The following is a 25258-nucleotide window of genomic DNA, read 5'->3' as shown; positions in this document are numbered from 1 at the left end:
AAATCCCCATAATTCCGACCTGACGCTTTCTTTACTTAGATGCTCGGGCTTTACCAACAACATCCACCCACCCATCCATCAAGCCCCTTGTAAATCCACTTTTTCTTCTTCGCGAATACGTCGAAAGCGCTGGCATAGCACCTAGAGCAGCCCACCCACCACCAACCATAATTATTTGAGGGAAAAATAAGGTGTGAGTGCCATCGCATTTTGCGTTGCAGATCAGTGCATATGTCAGGCCCCTTCCCTCTTTCTATCACTCTTTCTTTCTTTCTTCTCTTCCTCCTGCTTCTATGTGGGTTAATGTAATGTGATGTATCTACCAGTGTTGGGTCCAGGCCGCTTTCCGTGCGCGGGCCTATCACATGCAATTCTCCCCCCACAACACCCGGCCACCCCCCTGGCCCACACCCCCTGCCTGTCATTCTTTTTCCCTTGTGGTTCTTGCAAATTTCCCTTTTGGTATGTCGGCTCCGATGTGGGTGGCCATCTCCGTGCCCTGTCCTCTGCTGCCGCTGCTGCTGCTGCATTTGTGTGTGTGTGTGTGTGGGTGTACCATAGTATGTGTATGTGTATGTGCATGTGTGTGGGCACATGTGTGCCAGTGCATGTACGAAGGTGGATACCTGCCTGCTTGCCTACAGCTGAGCCGTGATGGTGGTGCCATGTCCTGCCTGGTATCCTGCGGGCTGGGGGACTTGAAGTGCATAGCATAGGCAGGCGGCAATGAAGAGGCAATCGGGGTGGATGGGCGGACGGACAGGGGGAGGGGGGGACAAGATTGCACCGGATTTTATGCATAATTGATGTCAGTCGCGAATCAGTGTATCGTGGGGCTCGAGTCGTCGGTGCCTTTTTGGTGACACTCTGGTGAGATCGACAAATGCAGGGCTTACTTTGCCTTGGATGACTGATATTCCGCAGCCAAGGTGTGCGGAATGAGTTGGGGTTGGGTTTTAGCTGCAGGTGTCAGTTGGCAATGCGGCGATGGTGTGCTATGAGTTTTTGTTCTGGACGGGAGACGGCTCAAGGTCGATCAGGTCGATCGTCTTGTCTTGCTCATCCGTCTGGCTCATCCGCCTACGTAGGAGAGGACATTATGCAAAAAGTCAAGTATAAAGAGGCATTCTGCATAATTGTGCACTTGAGACGTCGATCTTGAAGACACATCATCTTGCTTGCCCTGTTGGTTTGATTCGTGGACAGACTTGGTATCATTCTCTCCTTCTCTCTGTCTCTCGCTCTCTCTCTCCTCCTCCAGCTCTGCTCATCTGAATACGCAGGCAGGGTAATTACTCAACAACAACACACGACAATGGTGAGACATCTGTCCACTCCGTTGCCACCTCAAGACTAGACTATAAAGAGTGCATATTAGGGTCGTAACGTGTCCCACGTTCGCCCACGGCTTCTCAGAAGCTCGGCGCATATGCCCAACCACAATTCGTCAAAGCTTCGTTTCGACCGGCGTCTTCCCAGCCCCGACAAGCCTGGCAATTTCGCGGAAGACAATATCAGCTCGTGTTACTCTGTCGCCTCGCACCGTGGGGGAAGCAAGCAGCCGCGAACGTGCGTCATCCATGCTATTGTTTTCTTTTCCCCCCACGCTCGCGCGCACAGAACAAAGGCCCCACCGTGATGCGGCTTACTCCTTGTTGTTGAGCTGCTCGAGGATGGGCTTCTCCAGGCTCTCGGGCTTGGTGGTGCTGGCCCAGCGGCCCTTGACCTTGCCGTCGCGGCCGATCAGGAACTTCTCAAAGTTCCACTTGATCCTCTTGAGGCCCATGAGGCCGGGCTGCTCGTTCTTGAGCCACTCGTAGAGGGGGTCGGCCTTGTCACCGTTGACGTCGATCTTGCCATAGATGGGGAAGGAGACGCCATAATTGACCTGGCAGAATGACTGGATCTCGTCGTTGGTGCCAGGGTCCTGGCCGCCAAACTGGTTGCAAGGGAAACCGACAATGACGAAGTCGTCAGGGTGCTTCTCCTTGAGGCCCTTGTAGAGCTTCTCGAGGCCCTCAAACTGGGGGGTGAAACCGCACTTGGAGGCGGTATTGACGACAAGGACGACCTTGCCCTTGTACTCCTCAAGTGGCTTGGGCTCGCCGCGCTCTGCAGGTGGGGGTCACGGTATGTCAGCCAAGGTGTTTTCTTTGCCACTACAACGATGATGCTTGCGGCGGCGGTGATGATAGTGGTGGTGATGGTGGTAGTGCTGCGCCTGTGGTGCATTTGCAGACCGAAAGGGCAGTTCAAAGCGCTGGGCAGCGCACGAGGTTCAAATGAGGAAGGCAAGACGGCAGTTATCCATGCATATGCCAGCATATATGCCATGGGCGCAGCAAGCTGCGTTGCGCTTATGCGTGGACAGCGGGCAGATGGGGCCAGGAAAGGGTGGAAGCGAAGGGGTTCGGCGGCAGAGCTTACTGTCAACGGGCTTGAAGTCGTAGAAAGAGGTTGCTGATGCCATGGTTGCTAATGGCGATTGTGTGATGCAGATGGCAGATGGTGTTGGACGCGAGGGGGATCTTGGTCGCAGTGGGAAGGTGGTGTTTGATGGAACTGCAAGAGGTTGTTTACGTTGACGATGGTGATGAAGACGTCGAAGATGACGGCAATGCGCAACCGGAGCAGAGGGGTGGAAGGCGCAATTATTGGTATTTGTAAGGGCCAGGGCGAGGGCAGGGCTAGGGCCAGGGCCAGCTCGAGCTCCAGCAGCTCCAAGCACAGGGACGCGCCTCAGTCTAAGCCTGGCTGCAACCGAGCAGGGATTGCAGGACAGTGGGAGTGACATTGGGCATTTGCATTGGGTGGTGGAAGGCTCGGGAAGGTTTGGGAGAGGTGAGATGGAGGGGCAAAGTCAAGATGGGATGACGATGGATTCGGGTTTCAGTCCACCCGGGACGGCACAGTGCAGCAGCAGCGTGCCCTGGATGCCAATGGAGCCCACCTGCAGCCTGCTGTGTTGGGGGCTGTTTTGTGTGTTCAGCTGTTTCGATCCTGGATGATGCTGTGCCTCTTGTTGGTGATCCTCTTTTTTGCCTCTGCCTCTGACAGGAACGATAGTGCTATGTTTTTCGCCCAAAGCTGCTGGATCGGAACGGGGCCGGCTCGCCTGTCAACCTCGGCACATCCATCTCATTAACCCCAATTGAGCCAAGCTCTCCAGGCCCTGATTCAGGTTTTGCGCCTATCCATATGTCCAGACAATTCAGAAGTGAGTCTCTGGTCTGCACTACGGAAATAGCAATTCAACCGACCCCGAGTCGATGCAACAATCTATCCGCGGTGGAGATCAATCACGGCAGGCTCCCTCTCTCAGAATTGGCTGACATTCGAGGGTGGACGTTGCAGATTCGTTTCACTGCCGTGCATAGACTAGACCACCTAGTCCAATTCTCGTAGGAAGAGGCTCTCCCGCTGGTGGAGTGCAACACGAGGAACTGTTGGGGTAGATCCGCATGGTCCGGCCGCCTGTGGTGGGCGTGAGGGGTCCAAGGTCCAATGCCTGAGTGCGTGCCTGATCGATCCTGTCAAAGCTCGAGCTACCCCGCCAACCCCGATACGCGATAAGATATGGCGTGATGAGCGATAAGGAAGAGTCCCTTCTCCATTCAATCAGTTGGACTCAGCTGGCCTGAGCCCCTGAGATTGTCATGCGGGTGGTCTCCAAGGGCGTGCAAGGGACATGAATGTAGCTTCATCCATGATGCTTGCAGTGCTCTCTCATGAGAAGATCAATACTACAGTCAGAAATAACTCCTGGGCAGCTGACCTCGACCTCTGCCTTTGTCTCTGTCACTCACTCGCCCTTGCTGAGCTTCACCAGGCTGCAAACAGGTCTTTCTGAACCGAACCGGCCCACCGATGCTGAGGCAGACGGCACCCTCTCAGCAAACGGTACTTGAGTCTGTGCTGCAGAACTGCAGTTTCTCGAGTCTCCTGTGCTTCCTTGTCTTCCAATCAGCCCCTTGATGCAAAGGCTGGTAGGACCGAACATCAAGATAAAAGGGGCCAAGTCCAAGACCAGATCGAAATGGAAGTGCAACAAAAAAAGAATATTGTCATCGTAGGTATGTATCACCGTTCATTCTCCAGAGGCCTGAGTCTCTAGGACCGTTCCAATATAAGCTCCCCTAGCCACCAGTAGTCGACTTCAACCGTTGCAAGCTACTGTCTATCTACCTTGTACCCCTTCCAACATCCTTGCTATCAACGTTCCATTCGGGACTCGTCAGACGTCCCTGCACCCTGATATCATCATCTTCATCATGAGAGACTCTCAATTCCCGAGCCTCACTTCATCAACGCTCCCATACTGATTTATACCTAACCAGGTGGCGGTGTTATCGGCACTACCACCGCCTACTTCTTAACACGCCATCCCAAGTTCAACCCTTCTCTACACACAATCACTCTCCTGGAGGCAACCTCTATAGCGTCCGGCGCATCTGGCAAGGCAGGTGGGCTGTTGGCACTGTGGGCCTATCCGGAATGCCTGGTCCCCCTGTCCTATCGTCTGCACCGTGAGCTGGCTGAAGAGCATGGCGGCGTTGAGAAATGGGGTTACCGCCGACTGGGATGCGGCAGCATCGGGGCTATCGTGGCCAACGCCAGTACCAAGGCTCGCAGAGCAGCCAAGGAGGCCGCGCAGGCAAAGACACCTGCAACACAACCTGGGATGAGTGCTCTAGAGGCGAATGGCCATGGTAATGGCGTGACAAGAGAGCCCGAGTCATCGCCAGCAGGCACAGTCGACGGAAAGCTGGAGAATGGCGAGGCAAAGGCAGACAAGGACGTCAAGGAGTGGGAGAAGCTCCCCAAGCAAGACGAGGCCGCCACATCACTTCTCGCAGACTCAGTACTGCCCTCCGACCTGGACTGGATAGATCACAAATTAGTACAGCATTACGAGCAAATGGGTCGCCCAGGGTACACAGAAACGGCCCAAGTACACCCCTTCTACTTCACGACAGCCATCGCCGAGCTCGCCCGCGAAGCAGGAGTCGACATCCGGACGCAGGCGAAAGTAACCAAGATCACCCCCAGCCAGGCAGACGGCACTAAGACCGTCGAGTACGACGACCGGCAGCACGACGGCGCCGCGAGGCTCATCACCGGGGTAACAGATGTGATCGTCACCGCGGGGCCGTGGACGGGGACGCTCCTGCCGAGGACCAAGGTCGAGGGCCTACGCGCGCACAGCGTGGTCTACGAGGCGGACGTGAGCCCTTACGCCGTCTTTACCGACATCCAGCTGCCGTCCGACTACATTCCCGAGCACCGGGCCAAGCTGGGCCAGAAGCGGAAGCACAGGGGCAACGTCGACCCGGAGATCTACGCGCGGCCGTTCGGGGAGGTGTACGCATGTGGTGAGTAGCCGACCCCCTTCCCACATCCTCGGAAAACGTTCCACCAGCTCACACTAAAACCCCACCCCTAAGGCGAGCCAGACAAGAACGTGCCCCTCCCCGAGACGGCCGACCAGGTGCAGTGCGACGAGGCGCAGTGCGACGACCTGACGGCCTACATCGGGACCGTCTCGCCTGCGCTGGCCGCCGCGCCCGTCAAGGCCAAGCAGGCCTGCTACCTGCCGCGGCACATGCGCTTCGGCGACGAGCGCAGTCCCCTGATCGGCCAGACCTCGGCGCCGGGTGTGTGGGTCGCCGCCGGCCACACGTGCTGGGGCATCCAGAACGGGCCCGCCACGGGCTGCCTCGTCGCCGAGATGCTGCTCGACGGCGCGGCCACGAGCGCCGATATCGAGGTGCTGGATCCCAAGAAGTTCAAGGTCTAGCGTCTTCTTCTTCATCGGGTGGTTGGTGAGATACGATTTCGCCTTTGCGACGGTCTCGGGGGTTATGTACGAAAGGAATCTGTGTCGATAAGCTTTGTGCTCGTCTTGTCTCTATTAGCAGGATCCAGTGGCACCAAGATCCACGCAAGACCCCATCTGTCTGCGTAGACGCTCAGGTACCGTGTGGAGGTGATGACATGACCGGCACCCCATTGGTTCGGGGCCCAGGAGCCGGGGAACCACGCTCAGTCTAAGGATGACCTCTGCGTGACTCCTGGCCACTATGCCGGGGAGTGGGGGAGGAGGTCAGCCCGGCGTGGGGCAGCAGCGAGCCCAGCCGCCGACGGGAAGGGAGGAAGGGCAGGGGAGGCGGGACGGCACGGTGGAACTGTGGCGTCTCGTTTTTGACGTCCTCTGTGCATCCAAGCCAAGTTGTCTGGCGCTGCTGTGGGGGTAGGGGCGTCGGGAGGCGTGTTATGGAACGAGCTCAGAGGCTCACTTGCCAATGGCATGCGGCGGCCTCGAACCCAAATCATAGATACGGCGAGATGCGATCTTCAATATTTGTACGTATATCATCTCAAGTCATTCAAGCATCAATTAAGGGGCGCTGGGTCAGCGTGTAGGTAGTAAAGCGCGAAAAGTTTTGATAAGCGTCTATATACAGCATTTCGTCAACCACCCACACCATGTGGAGTTCCAGGAAAATATGCAAAGTCATGCAGTGAGATGCTCAACGCCACCCCCAAAGAAACGCTCAAAACCAGCCCGGGCTGTACAGTTGTGTATCTGTGACCGCTTCGTAGCCCGTGCCGTGCTTCTGAATGTTGCCAGCTTGTTTGTAGCCTTGAACAAGGATTAAGCCCTCTGTAAAGCCAATATTGGTCCTCGTGACCCAGAGATACCGGTTATAGCAGTGAGAGCCGACCAGCGCATTACTAGACCAATCACCTACAACGACTTCTCGATCTCCATAGCCTCCTTGATACCCTCCTCGATAGCCGACACCTTGACCTGTTCCAGCCTCCTCAGCGGCCTACGGCCGTACCCACCGTAGCCGAAGTAGCTCTGGATGGCCTGCTTGGTGCCGGGCACGGCTGCCTTGGTCAGGACCCAGTCGCATTTGGACAGGACTTTCTGCAGCTGCTCGGCCTCGTCCTTCTTGCCCTCAGCGTACAGGTTCCACACGCGGGCGCACAACTTAGGCATGACATTGGCGCCGCCGGCGATGATGCCGCTGCCGCCCGAGATGAGCGTCTGCGTCGTGAAGTCGCACACGCCGCCGAAAGCCATGTAGCCGCTGCCCTGGGACGACGGCGTCTTGGCCTTGGTCGCGAGGGCAACACGCGTCAGCTTGCCGGTGTTGCCACACGTGAACTTGGTGCCGATGATGTTGGGGTGCTGGGCGAGCTTGATGAGGAGGTCCGAGTCCATGTCGATGCCGGCGACTGCGCCTGGGTAGTTGTAGAGGATCAGGGGCAGGGGGGACTCGTCAGCCACAGCGATGAAGTAGTTATACACAGCGTCTTCGTCCATCTGGTTGCGGAAATATGAAGGGGGCAGGATGAGCACGTAGTCGCCGCCGGCCTTTTGGGACAGCTTGCAAAGCTCGACGGTTCCCTTCACACTGCCTTCTGTGGCGCCGACGACGACGGGTGTGTCCTTGAAGCCAGCCTCATCCAGCGCCTCTCGAGTTGCTGTTGTCACAGCCAGCTTCTCTTCACGGGTGCAGTGGGCTGCCTCGCCGTTGGAACCCATCACTACAAGGCCGACTAGACCATCGCGAACGAGACGCTGGGCATGCTTCTTGATGACGGGAATATCGAGCTCCTCAGTCTCTGGGTTAAAGAAGGTCATAGTTGGGGCGTAGATGCCGCAGGGCAGTGCCCGTCGGGACGTCGTGTGACCGTTTGTAGCCATGATGCGCAAAGGAGATGAGATTGGGACGACGACTAGAACAGACAGCCAAGACAAGGAGCTGTAAGAAATCGGACAATGGGTGACAAGTAGAGGCAAGCAGAAATTAGAAAGAAAATAAAGAGACCCGGGGCTTATTATATATGTTCTGGAGGGAAACTTCTCCCGGCAGCGCGATAAATCAGTTTCCCATGACCTAATGCTTTGGCATCGCCGGTAGCGGGGACCGAGTGTACATGGAGCACGGTATGTATGGATGTGGCAGAGAGGTCGAATGTATCGGATGTGGGCGTGTCGTGAAGACATTGGCCCGAGACTGGCAATGGATCGAATCAGGACACCACACTGGTGGCAGCCAGTCCCTACTAGATCCCGAGCGAAAGGCGGGACCCTGTCACCTTGTCCATGGGTAGACAGGCTCGACAGGCCACAGGGATGGGGGCAGGACGCAGAGACAAAGGAAAGACTAGGGAATTCGAGACCGTACTATTTTGGTGGGAAGATCCACGATGGGGCGTGGGGTGGCATGCCCCATCAAGCTCAACTGCAGCGCGGCGTAGGCCATAGCGACAGAAGGCCTTGAATCGACCCCGGCTGCTTCGATGATGCTTCCATCAACGAATGCTATAGAGCCCGCATTCTCAGCGGCGAAGTTTGATCCGCAGCGCATGTGTCAACGGGACTTGATCGACCTGTCTATGTCAGGGCAAGGAATCCGGTGACCTGGTGCTGCGGGTAAGCAAGTGAAAGGTCGCACCACAGGGTGAAAAACGTTTCTGGGTCTTTGCAGTATTTCGTGCAGGTGGCTGAGAACCTTGACCGTTTTATTGGAGGACAAATCACCCGAAGGGTGTTGAAGGTTTTCACTGCTGCCTCGACCCCATTTCTGCTTGGTGGTCATATTTTTTTTGTTGACAGTTCAAGTCTTCCATGCCTGAGCAGAGACTTTTCTTGTCCTTCTTTGGCCCTCAGAAACCATCCCCAAGAGACATGGACGCCTTTGGGGAGTCAGTCCTAGTCTTGACTATGAACCGGTCGACAGCGCAAGACTGGGGACGTGGCAGAAAGGCGGGGACAATGGGAAGGAGACCCCACGAAGTCAAAAGAAAAGGGAAGGCGGTGGGCTTCTCGAAGAGGGACCGAAGATGCATGCCAAGTAGCAGCGAGGCCGGCAATGTTGGCTGCATGCAGAACTGGATTGGGTTGGGCGCTGCAGGCTGTTGCTCTCGACGGTGCGTATCCAGTGCAATGCAGGCGTGAGCCGGGCTGGTGTGTGTCTGTGTGTCTGTGGCGAGGCCAGTCTCGGGGAGGGCGAAGGCACAGACGAATGTCACGATACCGAGGATTGCCAACGGGAGAGGAAAATCAAGTGTCGACTGACAGAAGTCGTCCCACGTCGTGACAGACGATGTGCGAGGTCACCCCAATGAGATGTCAACGCAGTACCGCAGTGGAGGGGGCGGTGATGAGTGGAAGGAAAAATAGAGGGGGGAGTAATTCCACGAATGAAAGGGGAGGTCAATCCAATGCGGTCTGGCTCGTCCGTGTTCGATTTCGAAGACGAAGCCTTGGTGAGGTTGGCAGGGCATTCCTTGTCCTGGGCAGGACGACTCAATCACTGCAATAAATATTGTGCACCCTCAGATCGTATGTGTGGTCCGGCGAATTTAGCCTGTTGTGGAGATTGAAGTGATTGAGTGAGGTGGCTGACTTGGATGCACGCTGAAGCGAAAAGGTGGATAGTTTGCAGTACATTGGAGTCCCGACGGGAGACAGCAGAGGGGTACATTACACACATTACACAGAGACAGAATCGCGGGGCAGAGATCGGCTAGTCGGCGTGTCGACGTGGGGGCGGGGGCGGGGTAACATCTTTCTGCCCTGTCACCCTGTGCCCGCTACTTCTCCAGGCTCTTGGCCCTTGGCACCACACCAGAGCAAGCTTCCCCATGCATTCGAGAAGAAGCCCCTGCCTGGCATGAAGCTGGCCATTCAAGTCATGTGTCTATTAATTTTCTGTCTTGGTCGTATAACTCTTCTATGCCATGCTGCAGTCTTCATCCAAGCAGACCACAAAAAGCGGCTGCCCTTGAGGAACCAGGAGCTGCTCTCCTGACATTGACATGAAATACTTCCAGATGTGTCCACCGGTTCATCTCTCTTTCGCGTAGAAAACATATACTAGTCTAGTACGTAGTACGCAGCTTGTCTGGTAGATTGCACGGTTGTGGACCACTCTCAAGGATCACGGCCCGGTCTTCGGCAGCCTTTGCCCCAGCGGCGACAGAGTCCATTCCGGGTCGTCTAGCATGATTAATCAGTCCAGCATCGTGAGCCAGGGCCTCGTGGGCATCGTTCGACCGAAAGTCCCAGGATCGCAGTCCCCAATCAGGGGAAGAAAATGCTGTGCTCATGACCTGTGCGAGGCTCGACTGTCTCATGAGGCTCGCCTGGGCACTCATCCTCTGCCCAGCCAGGCCAGACTAGAGGCAGACTGTTGGACATGACAGGGTCCATCAACATGCTCTAAAGTGGGCACCCCCTGTCCACACGACCCCGTCTCTTGGTACTTGGTCCTGTACGCTTCGAATGATGTCCGAGGGGAATTCCTCCAATTCGTGGTCTTGATGCCTCTCCATCCCCTCTCGGTCAATTTCTCCGATGCCAGCCTCTGCATAGCTCGCGGGTGCCCATCAGAGCTGCCAAGCTACCGTCATTGGGCAATTGACCTGCCAGGCTCACATGTTATTATTTAGACAATTGATGCCTTCAGGTTATTGAGCTTCCCTTCATCCCTTCTACTCCCTCATATTTATCACTGCTCCTCCAGCACGTTGAGCGGCATTCGTGACACAAGGCTCACCAGCTATTTACCCCAAACCTCCCTTTATATCACGACGGGAACACGACAGCAGCAGACAATATGGAGCCTCTCAACGTCTTGATGGTGAGTCCCACACTCCAATGGCACCACACCGGTCCTCTAACTGTCCTGTCAGATCGGTACCGGCGAGTACACCACGGGCTTCGTAGGAGGCGGTGCGTCCGGGTCAGACAAGAAGGTCGGTGTCGTGGGCCTGTCAATGTTCGACTTGCGCAGGAGAGGCAAGGTTGGCAAGCTGGGTATGGCTGGTGTCAATGGCAAGAAGTTCCCAGCTATTCGTGAGTATTCTGCATTTCCCCTGTTTCTCGCAGCTCCAACGAGCCAAGTGCTAAAATCGGCCAGGGGAACATCTCAACAAGAACATCCAGCAGGTCTACAACAACCTGGATACCTCCTTTGACTCCTTCCCCGACAACAACACTGTTGACCCGGATGCCTTCAAAAAGGCCATTGATCAACTCAAGCCCGGTGATGCTATCACCATCTTTACCCCTGACACAACGGTGAGACTCAAATTCTACGGGCCTTGACCGTCTGGGGACAGAAACTGATACGTGCCGCGACAGCACTTCCCTATCGCTCTGTACGCCATTGAGCGCGGAATCCATGTCATGATCACAAAGCCCGCAGTCAAGCTCCTTGAGCACCACATCAAGCTCATCGAGGCCGCAGAGAAGGCGGGTGTCTACGTCTACATCGAGCACCACAAGCGCTATGACCCCGCCTACGCGGACGCCCGTTTCCGCGCCCAGAAGCTCGGCGACTTCAACTACTTCTACAGCTACATGTCGCAGCCCAAGTCGCAGCTCGAGACCTTCAAGGCATGGGCCGGTGTCGAGTCCGACATCAGCTACTACCTGAACTCGCACCACATCGACGTCAACGAGTCCATGGTCACCCAGCTCGGCTTCGCCCCCGTCAAGGTGTCCGCCTCGGCCTCCAAGGGCATCGCGACCGGGCTGGGCTGCAACGAGATCACTGAGGACACCATCTCGCTCCTCGTGCACTGGGAGAAGGCAGGTGAGCCCGGCAAGCAGGCCACGGGCGTCTACACGGCGTCATGGACCGCACCGCAGAAGGCGGGCGTCCACTCCAACCAGTACTTCCACTACCTGGCCGCCAACGGCGAGATCCGTGTCGACCAGGCCAAGCGTGGCTACGACGTGGCCGACGACAGCGCCGGCCAGCTCATGTGGTACAACCCCTTCTACATGCGCTACGCCCCGGACGAGGACGGAAACTTCAACGGCCAGACCGGCTACGGCTACATCTCCATGGAGAAGTTCGTCGATGGCTGCCGCGCCGTCAACTCAAAGACGCTGACGCCCAAGGACCTGGACAACAAGGGCCTGCCCACGCTGAGGAACACGATCGCCACGACGGCGATCCTCGAGGCTGGCAGGAGGAGTATCGATGAGAACCGGGAGGTCAGGATCGAGTCTAAGGATGGAGTGTGGAAATTGGTTTAAGGGGAGGAGCTTGCATGGGATGAGGAATCGGCTGAAATTTGCACTAGGGTATCTTAGGTAATTTAGATTGCATCTTTTGGGATGAAAACAGCCACATCAAAATGAAGTCTTCCAATTGTGACTTCTAGTGCGCTGTGCGCGGCTTACGCGCGCCGTGGCAGCCCTGTACATGCACGTCGTCTCTATAAGACGAGGCATATGTAAAGGTGAGACACCGTCGCATCGTGAAGGCGTCAGGGTTGAGAGTCACTGTTCCAGTAGCGCGTCGGATGAATAGTATTAGGGACATTGATATTACTTTATGATTGTAGAGAGCCAATATTTGATGAACTCAATTGTTGATTGAGATTCCACCCATCTTGTCACTCTTCAAAGCATCGTAGAAAACAAACATCGAGACCCCGAGACAACCGAGATGGAAGTGTCTATCCGCCAGCAAGCGGTCGCTTTAGATATTTGGCATTTTCCCTGCGAATAATTATCGAGTCGAGTGCGCGCGGTCATAGCTCGACCTCCTAACCTCAATCTCCTCCTCGTCGTAGCTCGCTTCACTCATGAACGGGCTGTTGGCCCTGATCTGTTTGCCCTTGAACAGTAGTACTATGGGAATAGCGGTCATCGCGAGGCCGATGAAGCCAAGAAGGGAGCCCGCCCAGCCAAAGCCAAGGTCGTTGAACAGAGGCTGAGAGGCAAGGGGCAGGAACGCGCCAAACATGTTCCTTCCAAGGCTGGCAGCAGATAACGCCGATGCGGCGTACTTTTCGTACGCGTCAGTCAAGTAGTTGACTACGCCCAGGTAGATGGAGTAGATGCCGATGCCGACGCATGCGATGCCGCAGGTCGGGACCAGCCAGTACACGCTGCTGCGGCAGCTCCAGCCGTACCAAAACAGGCCGGCCCCGAATAATACTGAACCCGGGATGGAGAAGTAGAGCCGTGCCTCGGGGATCGGCTTGCCTGGTCTGTCCTTGTTTCGGCTCGCGGACTTAAGGTACATCATGTCCTGCAGGGGGTTGATAAAGGTGGCGATGAGTGCTCCTGCGCTGATAGCAAGTTGAACTAGTCCCGTTTGCATTGTGTTGAAGTTGTAGGCCGATTCGAATGTCTGGACGACGGATGAGAAGAACAAGAACAGGATGCCCCAGGCGAACGACACCCAGCTGAATTCAGTCAGTAAATGATTACGGCTTCAATTACAAGGGTTTTCTTTCAGAGGAAAAAAATCAAATGAAGGGGAAACCTCATACAGAGTGAAGAAGATTACGACAGGCTCCTTAGTTAGCATGCGAGCAGGCCTTGCAAACGACAATTTGAGTTGCGTCGCGATGGAATCGCGATTCAGTTCGCTCTCAGCGTAGATCGGCCTGTTGGTCTCCTTCCTGAGCTTCTTCGCGCGGCGGGCGAGGATGACGTCGCTCCGGGTCTCTCGGAGGATGAGCCAGAATATCGGGATGAGTCCCGCGTTGTAGATGATCTGGACGTAGAAGATCCACCGCCACGGGTCTACTTTGTTGATTTGGATAATGGCGCTCCCAATGAAGGGTCCCAGCGCGATGCCGGCAACAGACGTGAAACCAAATAGGGACATTGGTAGCGAGCGGGCCCTGTCACCCTTCCAGACGTCTGCGATCGAGCCTCCGACGATGTTTATGCTCACTGATGAGGCTCCTCCGCCGAACTGCGTGGTTAACAGTCAGTGGGAGGTACTGATGGAGCACAAAGAGAGGTCACATACAAAGCGGGTCACGATCAATGTCGCATAATTTTGAGCAAAGGCAGAGCCGAAAAGGAATGCGACGAAAATGATGTAGGCGCCAAAATATCTGAGAAGAGTGTATCGTGTGAGCACCACTTATAATACCAGCATCATGATCAACGGTACAATGAGCCAAAGACCACGTACCCAGGCATTCGGCCTTTAGATTCCGTTAATGGCACGAAAATCAAAGGCCACACAGCGGCTCCGATGTTCCAGCTGACTGTCGCCCAGATCGAATTGTCGAAGGGTGCCGTCAGGATGTTGAACTCTGAACTGTAGTAGGTGGAGCCGACGCCATAACTCCCCGCTGGCAGCCCGGTGAGGATAGAAACGAAGCAGACCGTAACAGTCAGGACCCATTTGTACCACGTTGCCCAGTTAAAAGGGTTATCGGGGTCGTCCGGGCCGTTCCAGGAGTGGATGATCCTGCCATCCTCGGTGGTCTTCTCGCCGGGCACATCGCCTGCTTTTCGCTCTGTTTCCAGCGTGCCGTGTTCCGTATTTGGCGGTGTTGTTGAGTCTGATAACGAAGCACGCGATGGATCGCCTTGATATCCACATTAGCCTGCCGTTTCTGGAGTTCGAGACGATCGATGAGGACATACTGGGCCGTAACGGCGCGGGCGACCGGTGCTCTAACTTCTCAACGTCTGGCTCAGACATGCCAGGTGGCTCGTGTCGTAGACTCAGACCCAATCCCTAGGTATTGTGTAGTGATATTAAGAGCCAGACAGGAGGAAAACATCCACGCAAACCTGCCATTTCAGTAGCTTGAGAGCCATCGTCCATCTTAAATACGTGCAGGGTCTGTGGGACCGAAAAAATGGGCTAGGACGGATTACAGATCGAAAATGCGGCTCTTCCGGAGGTTTACTCGGGCACTACTGCCATCGACCAGCTTTCCAGGCTAGTCTCACAAGTGAAGTCATAGTGATGTTGGGCCCTGAATCGTAGGCCGGGACAACCTCGGAGCCGTGGTATGAGACGTCTTGAACCTCGCGACTCGCATGATAAGCCCGCTGAGCTCACGGTTCATGTTGGGGCAAAAGTCTGACGGCTCCGCGTCATGTCGCTCTGATAAGTTGGCCAAAATTGTGTGGGTGGCCCAGTTGTCGCGGTGACAATTTGCGGCGAAACTCCGAGTTGATCGGCAAAGCCTGTTTGAAATCAACATTGGTCCCACGGGTGTGACGTTGACATCAATCCACGACTGAGTCCGAACCCTGATTTGACATCTGGGCCCTTACTTGACTGCATGCTCCAGCTGCTCGCCTCTGGACAGCCTGGGTATTCAGACAATACTGCCACCAGAAATCAATGTGACTTTATGAACATTTTCAAGTCCTGTGCGCATATAATTCCACCTGATGTCGTCTTTGGATCGCTTCCGGACTTTTATTCACTTAGGGTACACTGGATTCTTAATCAGCTTGTAGGGAGTGCCATTGAATTGTAATACTTCAGCTGAAGAGTAGTCAGGCCGTCGCCGTGCCAGTGGCTCGAATTGATGTGTGTGGGGGAGACAGAACACGGAAAGCCCCAATGATATAAGATTCACTATCTAGATAGTGAGCAGCAATATTATAGTGAAAGTATGATATCGTAGCAGATCAATCGCTCTTGCTTTATCGTTAGAAATTATTAGAAACTCACGAGGCAATTTGTGTCACTAGAAATTGCGTACTACCTAGGCAAGAATGATTGATGTTTACTTCAGGACCGCTTTGACTTCGTCTGTATACCTGCATATGGACCATTTACTGCTTCTTCCTCAGCTTTTGAAAATGCAGGCATTCGAGTACACATGGCTTGATTGAGCAAGCCGCTCCTTGCTCATTTCCCATATCCCATGTTAGGAGACATTGTTTCCCCCGCGAAAAATTTCTAGGTGTTTTGGCATTTGATAAAAAGAGATCTTGGAGTCGAATCGTTTATTTGATCCCGACTCAGCTCAGACCGCGTGTCGTATTTGCTGTAGCTATTCATCTTATGGTGCTATAGGTGGCGCATTAAAACGTCATGCCCTTGAATCTGGCTAAGTTATGGAGTCACTCTTACGTCGACAGCGTTGCTAGGCATGTTGAGTGTGTCTGTATATAGTTCGTGTATCACGGGGCAAATCCTGCGTCGCCTTGCAGTGCATTGTCTACTGTAATTCCAAGCATGAATTCTCTCAAATTCTCAACTTCATTGGTCAAGTCTAACGTATCTCTAGAGCTCTCCTACCATCCGCGGTCGATATTTTGGATGGGACTCATATATTTGTGAAAATCAAGGAATTGACTGTTGTCTAAATTTTCTCATATATGTGAGCCTGTACGTAAAGTGACCTTGCGCACCCGGGTTCATATATGGCAGCTTGGTTCCAGTGTTCAAGCTCGAATGTGTATTGTGTACGAAGTTTCCAGCCTCCAAGATCTTTACGGCTGAGTTCAACTTTTCTCCTAAAGAAACAAACACACTCAACCTGTGTTGAAATACCGTGAAGACCGTTGCAAAATAATGGCGGCCGAAATAGTGTTCAATTCTTTTGCGCACGGCCAAGTTTACGGAACCGCAGCTAGACTAAACATCGGCGCCGGGCGGGTCCTCGAGTCGCCGGATTAGATCCATAAATGCCGGTAGTCGGAGGTCACACAATGCGCGCCCTTCCGCTTATGGATTTGCACGAAGAACTTTTCTGCCGACTCGTGCACACATCGCTGACTGCGCCCCCATTCACTTACCCGAATCAATAAGTCAGTATCAGCATCAAGGACATTTGACTCTACTGTTGCTCTAGGCGTATCATTGCGTGGGCTCAGTTCAAGGCGGGGGTTTCCGGTGAAGATGAGCGGTCAGAACGGGGACGCGATTGTCGACCCTAGGCAAGCGCCAGCCCTAGATGGAGCACGGGACAACGAGACGACACCTCTCCTCAATGGGCAGCCAAAAGCTGCCCCCGGAGATGCTGAAGGGCAGCAGCAGCATAACGGCAGTTCAGGAAACCAGGAGCAGACGGTCCTAGTCGAAGACGTCAGCGGCCCGAAGCTATGGCTCATCCTCAGCGCTGCATACGTCGGCGTCTTCCTGGGGGCCATCGACTCGACCATCATAGCTACGTTATCGGCGCCCATCTCGAGCGAGTTCAAGTCGCTGAGCCTGCTGTCATGGCTGGCTACGGCCTACCTGATCGCCAATGCCGCCTGCCAGCCTATCTCGGGCAGACTCACTGACATCTTCGGGAGGGGCCCCGGGCTGGTGTTTAGCAACATCTTCTTCGCGGCGGGGAACCTCATCTGCGGCCTAGCCCAGAGCGACACAGTTATGATCATCGGCCGCGTGGTCGCGGGCATCGGAGGGGGCGGGCTGATGTCGATCTCGACATTCCTGGGCTCCGACCTTGTCCCCCTGAGGAAAAGAGGGATTATCCAGGGCATCGGCAACATCTGTTTCGGCTCCGGGGCGATGCTTGGCGGCGTCTTTGGTGGCTTCATTAACGACAATTCGTCGCGAGGGTGGCGGCTGGCGTTCCTGGTCCAGGTACCGGTCATCGTGGTGTCGGGCACGCTCGTGTTCTTCCTGGTCAAGGTCCCACCGAAGGCGTCGAACAAGTCGTACATCTCCCGCATCGATTTCGTGGGGGCTTTCTTGACCGTGGCGTTCCTTGTGGTTCTTCTGCTGGGCTTGAACGCCGGGGGAAACCTGGTGGCCTGGACTGACCCCCTGGTCCTGACGACACTGCCGTTGGCGTTTGTCCTGCTCGTGGGCTTCATCCTGTGGGAAAGCAGAGCCGCGCTGCCTATCATTCCAGTACGCCTGCTCGTCGACCGGACTGTTTTTACGGCCTGTATCACCAATCTCGTCTGTACAATGGGTTCGTATTCCCCGTTCTTTTCCCTCGATTCTTTCCGTGATTGTCCCGGTTTCAGGATGATATATCATGTCTCGGGAGCACCCTGAGTCGCCTTTGCGAGTTGAGGTGCTCCCGAGACATATGACAAGGTTCCGGATGAGATGTTATTTTGCTGACACGGTATATAGCAAACACGATGCTGATCTTCTACATACCCCTCTATCTTCAAGTTCTGGGCTACTCGCCGACGCAATCCGGCTATAGGATCTTCTTTGCCTCACTGGGAGTCTCGATCAGCTCTATCGGCTGCGGCTTGATCATGAAGAGGACTGGCCGATACCTTGGTCTGGGAATAGCTGTCCTGATCTCATTCGTAGCCGGCTACATCATGTTCTCGACCCTGGACGCCAACAGTCCCAGCTGGGTTCCGTTCCCGGCTTTCGTGCTCACGGGTGCAGGCTATGGGGGCATGCTCACTGTGACGCTTTTGGCATGCATCGCCGCGGTCGAGCACTCCCAGCAGGCGGTCATCACGTCTGCGACATACGCGTTCAGATCCGTGGGTGCCACGGTTGGTGTTACTATTGCGTCTACCGTGTACCAGAATATTCTGAAAGCGCGGCTCTGGGACCGGTTCGGCTCTCTGCCTGGCGCGGGCGAGGAGATCAAGAGGATTAGGGACGACCTGGGCGAGCTCAAACATCTCCCCGATGGCTGGAAGGACGGCGTCATCGCGTCGTTCATGGAGGCTTTCAGGGGTGTCTGGTTGACGGGGTTGGGTCTGGCATTGGTGGGCTTGTTATGTGTCTCGCTGATGAGACAGCATACTTTGCACTCGAACCTGGCCAGGAGGGAAGACTAGAAGGCTGCACCGTCCTGTGGCCTCTGGAGTCTAAATCGACGCGCCGAGCCTAGAAGCAGTGATGACAGGTGCGACTAGAAAAGTAGATGGGTCACAAATCACATACGAGCAGATGGGCAGATCAGCGACCTTGACCTGTGAACAGAGTTTTAGTTTTCGTCTGTACTCCTGTCTCTTCCTACTTGCATTTCCCCCCCACTGTTTCTTGCCCACGACGTAGAATCTGCACTAGAATTGGCCAAGGATACAAAGTCTGGGTGCCTCTTCTGTCTTTTTGGACCTTCTTGTTGCGACGAAAGGGTAGTTGCCAGACCCGGAATCAAAAGCTAAAGTCACGGGGGCAACTGCTAGAGGTCAACAGGTAACGGTCGTACCAGACCGGCCCTCACTCAGCCAGGCCAGGAAAGCACGAGCTTTGACCCCTAAACCACCGTGCTTCCTCGTGGACCAGCACATCGTTCTCACAAGCCAACACTCGCTCCTCCTTCAGTTTCTGCTGCCCTCGGCTCATTTCCACAATCCAGCCTTTGAGAGGTTGGCCTGGTTCCATCTCCCTGTCTAGCATATCCGCTTGCTTCTCCCTTTGCTTGCTTGCCACTGGGCACGACCTCGCCGATGCGACCAACCCACCGAGTAAATTGAAGAGGCGTTGTTCATAGCCGCCAGGCCTTCGAGGCTCGAAATTGGCGCGTTGGCGCCGGGGAGACCGATCGAGTCGTACATACACGAGGACGAGGCAACCCCGCTAGACCTCAGTGCATGCACACGAGATGTGAACTCGAATTTGTGGAAGATGCTGCTATCCGAGATGTTCAATGCCTTGATGACCTTCCAATCAGTCACTCTTGCTGGTGAGTCCTATGATATTTCTGCGGATATGTGACCCCTGTGCCTTCGTCCGATCCATCATTCTCGTGCTAATGCAGGTGCCCTTCTAGGCCGATATCCAGGTACCGACGTCTTGGGACGTATTGCAGGCAGAAGCTCGGATAATAAAAATCCCATCAATCACATCTTGCCCAGTCTCCGGCCGACAAAGACAGCTTCCAGAGAGCCCCATCTGGAATCGCCCAAGCCCGCCACGCCGCCGAATTCACCGTGTGTTTCTCCTTGCAAAAGCGGATCCCGAGGCTCGACCAGCCTTGCCTCCTGGTCTACCCGTGCGAAGTTTCAGCATTGTGGGAATGAATCCGAGTGCAACCCCATGTTGCACGCAGGGCAAAAACTCTCTTCGGTAGCGCTTTGATGCCGCACTGGGCTGGAGCTTGCTACCGGTAGGTGCAAATTCACGCCTCGGAGCAAGGATAGCGCGCAAGACATCGGTCCGCTTTGTCCTCATCTAGTCAGTCAGTCTATGTAGACTATGTACGCAGGCATCGTTCTGTGCACCACCGAGACCACATCAACACCCCGGTCTGATGCTCCGGGCAGAGGCACCAACCCAACGATTTCTCTTGCGATGACGGTGACAACATACTGCAACCACAGGCCCACATGGCAAAGCCTCAAAGCAATTGATCACCGGCTAGGCAGCTTAGGGAAGATAAGCGAGAGACGGCTTACACCGGCCAGACCAAACGTTTATTTCAGCCCCTCGGCCGGTCCTGCAGAAGCTGGCCAGCTGAGGCCTGCCATTTCTGGAAGGTGTCTCGTACTATGCGCCTGGCAAGGTACTAGCCGCTCTGCTATCCCACCTGGGAACGGCGCACCTGGAATACGCAGTACGGCGTCATGTAAAGGGGGGATCTGCACCAAGTGACGGCATGGCCAGTACTGTACTCCGTACTGTGAGAGATTCCCAGATCTACTATACCATATGTCGCATAACCGGGCACGGGAAGAGGGGCCGTTCACCGTTGTTACCTTACCACTACCCTTGCCCAGCCATGATCTTCGGCTTCACGACAGCATCACCTGGCCTAACCCGGTGGTCTGACCTGCCCCCAACGAGAGGCGAGGAGCTGCTCACAAGGTGTCGCCAAACAGTCGGCAACGCACGACAATCGGCTGAGGGCCCTTGGCCACCGCCTCGCCCTTGAATGCCGACGGGACATGCCAAGCTTCAGTCATCAACAGCAAAGAACTTCCTGCAGGATCAATGCCGGGCGCAGCTTTCCGCGTACAGCTGCAGAAGGAGCTGGCGATATGCCATGCATGTCAGCCACCTATCGGTATTGCTCACTATGGATGATGCCCAGCATTTTCTCACGCACAGAGGGATCCTAGAGGTTCTAGTGCCATCTTCGAGTTCGTCCAAGACGATCCACTCTCTGCATCTCTTGGGGGACGGCCGTGCCTTTCCCAGGACCAACTCGTATACTCACTCCATGCTGTAGCCGAGGGTGTCATGAAGCTGCAGAAGGTATCCGCGCTGCCGAAAGGAACTTTGTCCAATCCACACAGGTGGCCAGGGGGACTTACTGGAGGTCCCATGGATTATTGTCCCTATAGGCTGTTTCGTGGGTTGTCGTGGGTATCACGGGTATATTGTGCCTTTGACGCAGGCACGGCAGGCTGCCAACCTGAGGACTGACACGTCTGTGACACCGCACTGCCGTTGATTGTCACCTCGATAGGTAACGATCCTCATCACTGATGTCAGAGCGAGAACATTGTTCCATACCGTATACGAAAGCAAGACGTTCTCCTACTGCCCCAGTTGAGCCCAGGGGAACTGAGCCCTGGCACTCCCGCTTGCCACGGAGCGTCTAGCCGGAACTAGTCCCAACATGGTGAGCATCTTGCAGCCCTTTGATTTCCTTCTCGGCCGACGAGCAGGGTCGGTGAATAGGCTGATTTATCCTTCAGGCACCTCCAACGCCGTAGGACACTAGTCTTTTAGTTGCCAGAGATACATGCTGGTAATTTTCGAGGGGACGAAAATCATGTTGGGAGGAAGACACGAAGAACTTAAGCGCCAACCACTACTGCAATACCGGAAACCTTGAGTTCGACCTTGATAAAGTCTCGTCGGCATTGCTGATGGAGAAAGCTCGAACACCGAGGGGTTGAATCTATAAATAGCCAGCATTCTGCTTTATCCTCCGGCCGAAGACACCCCCCCAGTTCCATTGCGGCACGACGCCACAAGAATGTTATTGCCATTTTCAGTACTGGGTGGTCGACGGCTTCGCACCCTTCGGGTGTTTTCGGTCCCGATGTTTACGAACCAAGCTTGGGCGAGAATAAGCTAGGGTCAGATCGATAAAGAAATCAAGATTCATCGTCACATTCCGTTGCGTTTCGTCCGCTCGGAATTTCCACCTCTTCCGACCTAAATCGGCTAGACGCTGTGAACACCCACACAAATTCTCTGCCGCACAAAACATAACACTGCCAGGGACAGACAGGGGACCTTCGCAAAAGTTCAATGAAGATGTTCGGTGGCATGGGTGAACGAAACATGTCGGCCACAAGCCGTGCATGTGCCGTGACGTACGGCTCCGCCTTCTCCGCACTCTCGGCACAGCCCCGACCTTGAGACCGGACTGGGTCTTGGAAGACAGAGGTTCTGCGGATAACGGGACAAAGAAAGCCCAGCGAGCCAACGGGCAGGCTGGGACTAGCGTGTTCAAAAAGCTTCTGCCTGGTCCGGGACTGAGGGCACGAGGTGGTTTCCGTTGGAACACTGTGTACAATGTAACGGTATATCTGCTCATGCGGATCGCACGGAGTACTCCTGCATCGGCCGACGAGCCGATTTATCTCTTGCCCCGGAGTACAGGCCCGAATAGGAAGCCGAGGCCCAGGGACCCCATCGGAGTGCAGCCGGGGAACATGCAAGGAGATCCCTTACCTTGTATGTGCGCGGGACGTAATGATCGTCTACCAGCGAACGTCGGGTTTTCTAGAAGGGTATCGTGTTCAACATGAAGATGTCGTAACGGCATTTCTGCAATACCACAGCGCAGAAGCTACAGTTCTTCGGTCCTTTTGTCGAGCTCATCCAGCATCGTTGCCCTGGACCCACCGCGCCATCGATACTACCCTAATTGCCAAATACCGCCCGAGTTAAGCCGCGCCGTGGAACCGCGCAGGCTGCTAGCAGCATCGAAGTCCCGGAAAGATGATGCCAAAGCGACAGAAGATCGATCACACTGACTATGTGTTCCTCCGTTGACAGCTTGGTTAGCTCGTCTCCAGTTCCATTCTACCTAGACACCAACAATGGCCTTGAGCTCATCGACAACAATTTGCTTTGCAGGTAGCTGGTGGCTTGGTTGGCACCTGCCCTCCAATACCTACCTTGTTGGTCCATAAACGAGAATCGGACCACCCTTGTGGGTCAGCCATTTTTACGGGGCGACCTTGATACCGAGGCTTTTCGGCCCGCTCTTGAGTAACCCAGCTTACGGCTGTTGGGTCTAAGACATTCAGCATGCCAAGGTGTAGACGGCTTGGACATCTTGTATCTATGCGTGCCCAGTAATTTTCACATGCTGGCCACTTCGAAAGCAGTTGGCTGGGTTCCGAAGTTCCGCTCTTCGCTGAATCCGCAATTCGCCATGCGGACCCCATCCAAAGATTGCGGATAGAATTGTCCTCACCTCGTTGAGTGGTGGCATGTACCAGGCGAAGGCTTTCTCGAATCAGAGTGAAAACAAGCCCGGCACACGACGGGCTTGTCGGGCTTGTCGTCCTCATCCTACACAACTTCTATATGCCCGGGTCTGTTCTACAGCAGGAGAACGGGTCAAACACCTGCTCTTCCGGCAAACGGGTAGCATCCAGTCTACAGGACGGACCCCGTCCTCAAACCCCCAGTTTGCCGTTGCTTCGGTTCCCGAGACTTTACCGTTCTGTCCTCAACATTCTTTCTCACTCGCCTCTCGAACGGCAACATTGCCGCGTGGAGGCAAGTGCCAGGGTGACATCCAGGGATGAGAATCCTGACGCTCATCGGAACCGAAATTAAGATATCGGCCGACCGAGGTGGGTCTTGTACAGTTCAGTGCGTGCCATCACCAAATTATGTGCATGGGAACTGCCGAGAGTGGACATGATGGATAGCCAGGTTGCACAAAACCCACTTTCGACAGCAAGGGGAAGCTCAGGCACAGTCGATGCTTCTTCCACTAGGTTGCGGACGGGTATCGTTGCCCACCAGGTCAGATCTTGTCGGATGAGGCCCGCCTGCCTCTTCACATTGCCCGAGAAGTCAAGATGAAAGATGAGAGATGCATACTTGGACAGTTCTCAGAGGGAGGTGGGCAATGCCAAACCGGGCCATATCAACAGTTTAGCAATGCAAAATGGGCATGCGGCATTTTCTCTTGCGCCGCAAACATGCGTGGTTAGGATTGGCCCTATCGATTTCGCGTGAACAAGTCGACGCTAGCCTTTGCAACACGGCCTGCTCGATGGCCTCACTCCATAGCGCGGTCGGCATGTCCACAAAGTAAGCCCTAGGATCTCGCTGCATTCGGCGGGACAGGGCCGTTGATTCGCACGTGGCGTTAGGCTTTCGAGAAAGGCGGCTCCCAAGGAATGTCTGCATGGGCCATGTGGTTCAGCTGACCAATTTATCGGATGGGCCAGAACTGCTCATGGCCGACGTTGACGTCTCAGGTAGGCAAACACACATTCCATTGATATTTACTGATCCAGCGCAAAATTTCCCAGACCGATCATTGGTCATGATGTGACGCTGTTCATCCGCCCACAGGACCTTAGCCGCCAGAAGGGCAGGAACGGTAGGGCAATCCGTGCCACGGTGTCCGTCTTCCGAGCCCCGGAGATTTGCCTTCGCAGGACGGATATGGATCGATGTCACCATATGTTGGTTCTTTAGCGGCTCAAGCTATCGAATTATCGTCTCACTCATGCGGCGTATTGTTGCAACGCTACGAGACACACGACACGAGCCGGCTGTCTGTGAGTGTGTGCCTGTGTGTTGGCAGCGGAGCAGGCCCAAAAAAAGCAATTACACCAGCCACGGCGGGATTGAGAAACGGCAGGACGGTAGTCAGCAGTGGGACGCGCTGCTACCTCACGTTACTCCCACGTTGTGGAATTTTCCGGCCCTCGACCAGGTTGGTCAGCTGCTTCAAAGCAGAGACAAAGTTTGCAGTCGGCTTTCGCAGGGGACACGGAGAGTAACATGCGCGCTCATTACAAAGTAGTGAACTCTGCTGCACTTGGCTTTCGTAGTGGCTGCGCACCCGCCATATGTGTACCTAACAGGACAAGAGTCCGTTTTGACTGGACATGATGATCCTTGCAGACGGGATGTCAAGATTTCCTGGCGGCACAACGGGTCGGTATTGCACACGATCGGAGGGTCGTGTCAACACGCAGCCCCAGAAGCAAATTTCAAGTACCGCGACCTGACACAACGATCCAGCAGCCCGGCGGCACGACACACCTGAGCCGTCACCGGCCCCGCTCCGGCATCCTATCTCAAGAATTTAGTAAAGGTATGCTCCAAATTGTGGCTTGTTCACCTTGTCATATGAGCCAAGCGAACCCATGTTGCTCTAGGGCTGGTGGGGAACGCCTCTGGGTGGATTGTTATCCATGTGTTTTCAGGAAGGAAGATGCCTTGTTAGGCCTAGTGTCCGTGAGAAAAGGGGTGCCAGGAGACAACTGACATCGAGGCGTCTCATCCCGGCCTGCCTGTGCTCCGACCCAGGGCGTTGGATCGAGCTAACGACGACATGCCGAGCCCGTCTTAATAGCCTGTGTTATTGCAGCGCTACGCAAGGTTCTTCCGGCCCTCGTCAATCACACCCCGGG

The 25258-nt window shown here is 55.0% G+C and overlaps 6 protein-coding genes across 6 annotated transcripts; 3 read left to right on the top strand and 3 right to left on the bottom strand.

The window, feature by feature from the left end:
• Positions 1 to 995: 995 nt before the first annotated feature.
• Positions 996 to 2470, bottom strand: J7T55_001931 (glutathione peroxidase; the record flags this gene model as incomplete). Its single annotated transcript, XM_053142844.1, has 3 exons — positions 996 to 1080; positions 1650 to 2112; positions 2428 to 2470. 3 exons carry the CDS (start codon positions 2468 to 2470, stop codon positions 996 to 998), a joined length of 591 nt encoding a protein of 196 aa, XP_052994383.1.
• Positions 2471 to 4036: 1566 nt separating this feature from the next.
• On the top strand, positions 4037 to 5797 carry J7T55_001930 (fad dependent oxidoreductase; the record flags this gene model as incomplete). Its single annotated transcript, XM_053142843.1, has 3 exons — positions 4037 to 4073; positions 4338 to 5372; positions 5445 to 5797. 3 exons carry the CDS (start codon positions 4037 to 4039, stop codon positions 5795 to 5797), a joined length of 1425 nt encoding a protein of 474 aa, XP_052994382.1.
• A 951-nt stretch (positions 5798 to 6748) lies between these two features.
• On the bottom strand, positions 6749 to 7717 carry J7T55_001929 (L-threo-3-deoxy-hexulosonate aldolase; the record flags this gene model as incomplete). The annotated part of the gene is made up of 1 exon (XM_053142842.1): positions 6749 to 7717. The coding sequence occupies one exon, from the start codon at positions 7715 to 7717 to the stop codon at positions 6749 to 6751; it is 969 nt and encodes a 322-aa protein (XP_052994381.1).
• Positions 7718 to 10637: 2920 nt separating this feature from the next.
• Positions 10638 to 12067, top strand: J7T55_001928 (d-galacturonic acid reductase; the record flags this gene model as incomplete). Its single annotated transcript, XM_053142841.1, has 4 exons — positions 10638 to 10661; positions 10714 to 10876; positions 10941 to 11101; positions 11165 to 12067. The coding sequence occupies 4 exons, from the start codon at positions 10638 to 10640 to the stop codon at positions 12065 to 12067; spliced, it is 1251 nt and encodes a 416-aa protein (XP_052994380.1).
• A 478-nt stretch (positions 12068 to 12545) lies between these two features.
• J7T55_001927 (mfs multidrug) lies at positions 12546 to 14489 on the bottom strand (the record flags this gene model as incomplete). Its single annotated transcript, XM_053142840.1, has 5 exons — positions 12546 to 13227; positions 13315 to 13745; positions 13803 to 13890; positions 13971 to 14373; positions 14432 to 14489. 5 exons carry the CDS (start codon positions 14487 to 14489, stop codon positions 12546 to 12548), a joined length of 1662 nt encoding a protein of 553 aa, XP_052994379.1.
• Positions 14490 to 16655: 2166 nt separating this feature from the next.
• Positions 16656 to 18523, top strand: J7T55_001926 (multidrug resistance protein fnx1; the record flags this gene model as incomplete). Its single annotated transcript, XM_053142839.1, has 2 exons — positions 16656 to 17682; positions 17850 to 18523. The coding sequence occupies 2 exons, from the start codon at positions 16656 to 16658 to the stop codon at positions 18521 to 18523; spliced, it is 1701 nt and encodes a 566-aa protein (XP_052994378.1).
• Positions 18524 to 25258: the final 6735 nt, after the last annotated feature.

The sequence above is a fragment of the Diaporthe amygdali genome, assembly GCF_026229845.1.
Source record: "Diaporthe amygdali strain CAA958 chromosome Unknown NODE_12_length_1037015_cov_66_201586, whole genome shotgun sequence".
Taxonomy (NCBI): Eukaryota; Fungi; Ascomycota; class Sordariomycetes; order Diaporthales; family Diaporthaceae; genus Diaporthe; species Diaporthe amygdali.
This window is presented reverse-complemented; position numbering and strand designations above follow the sequence as displayed.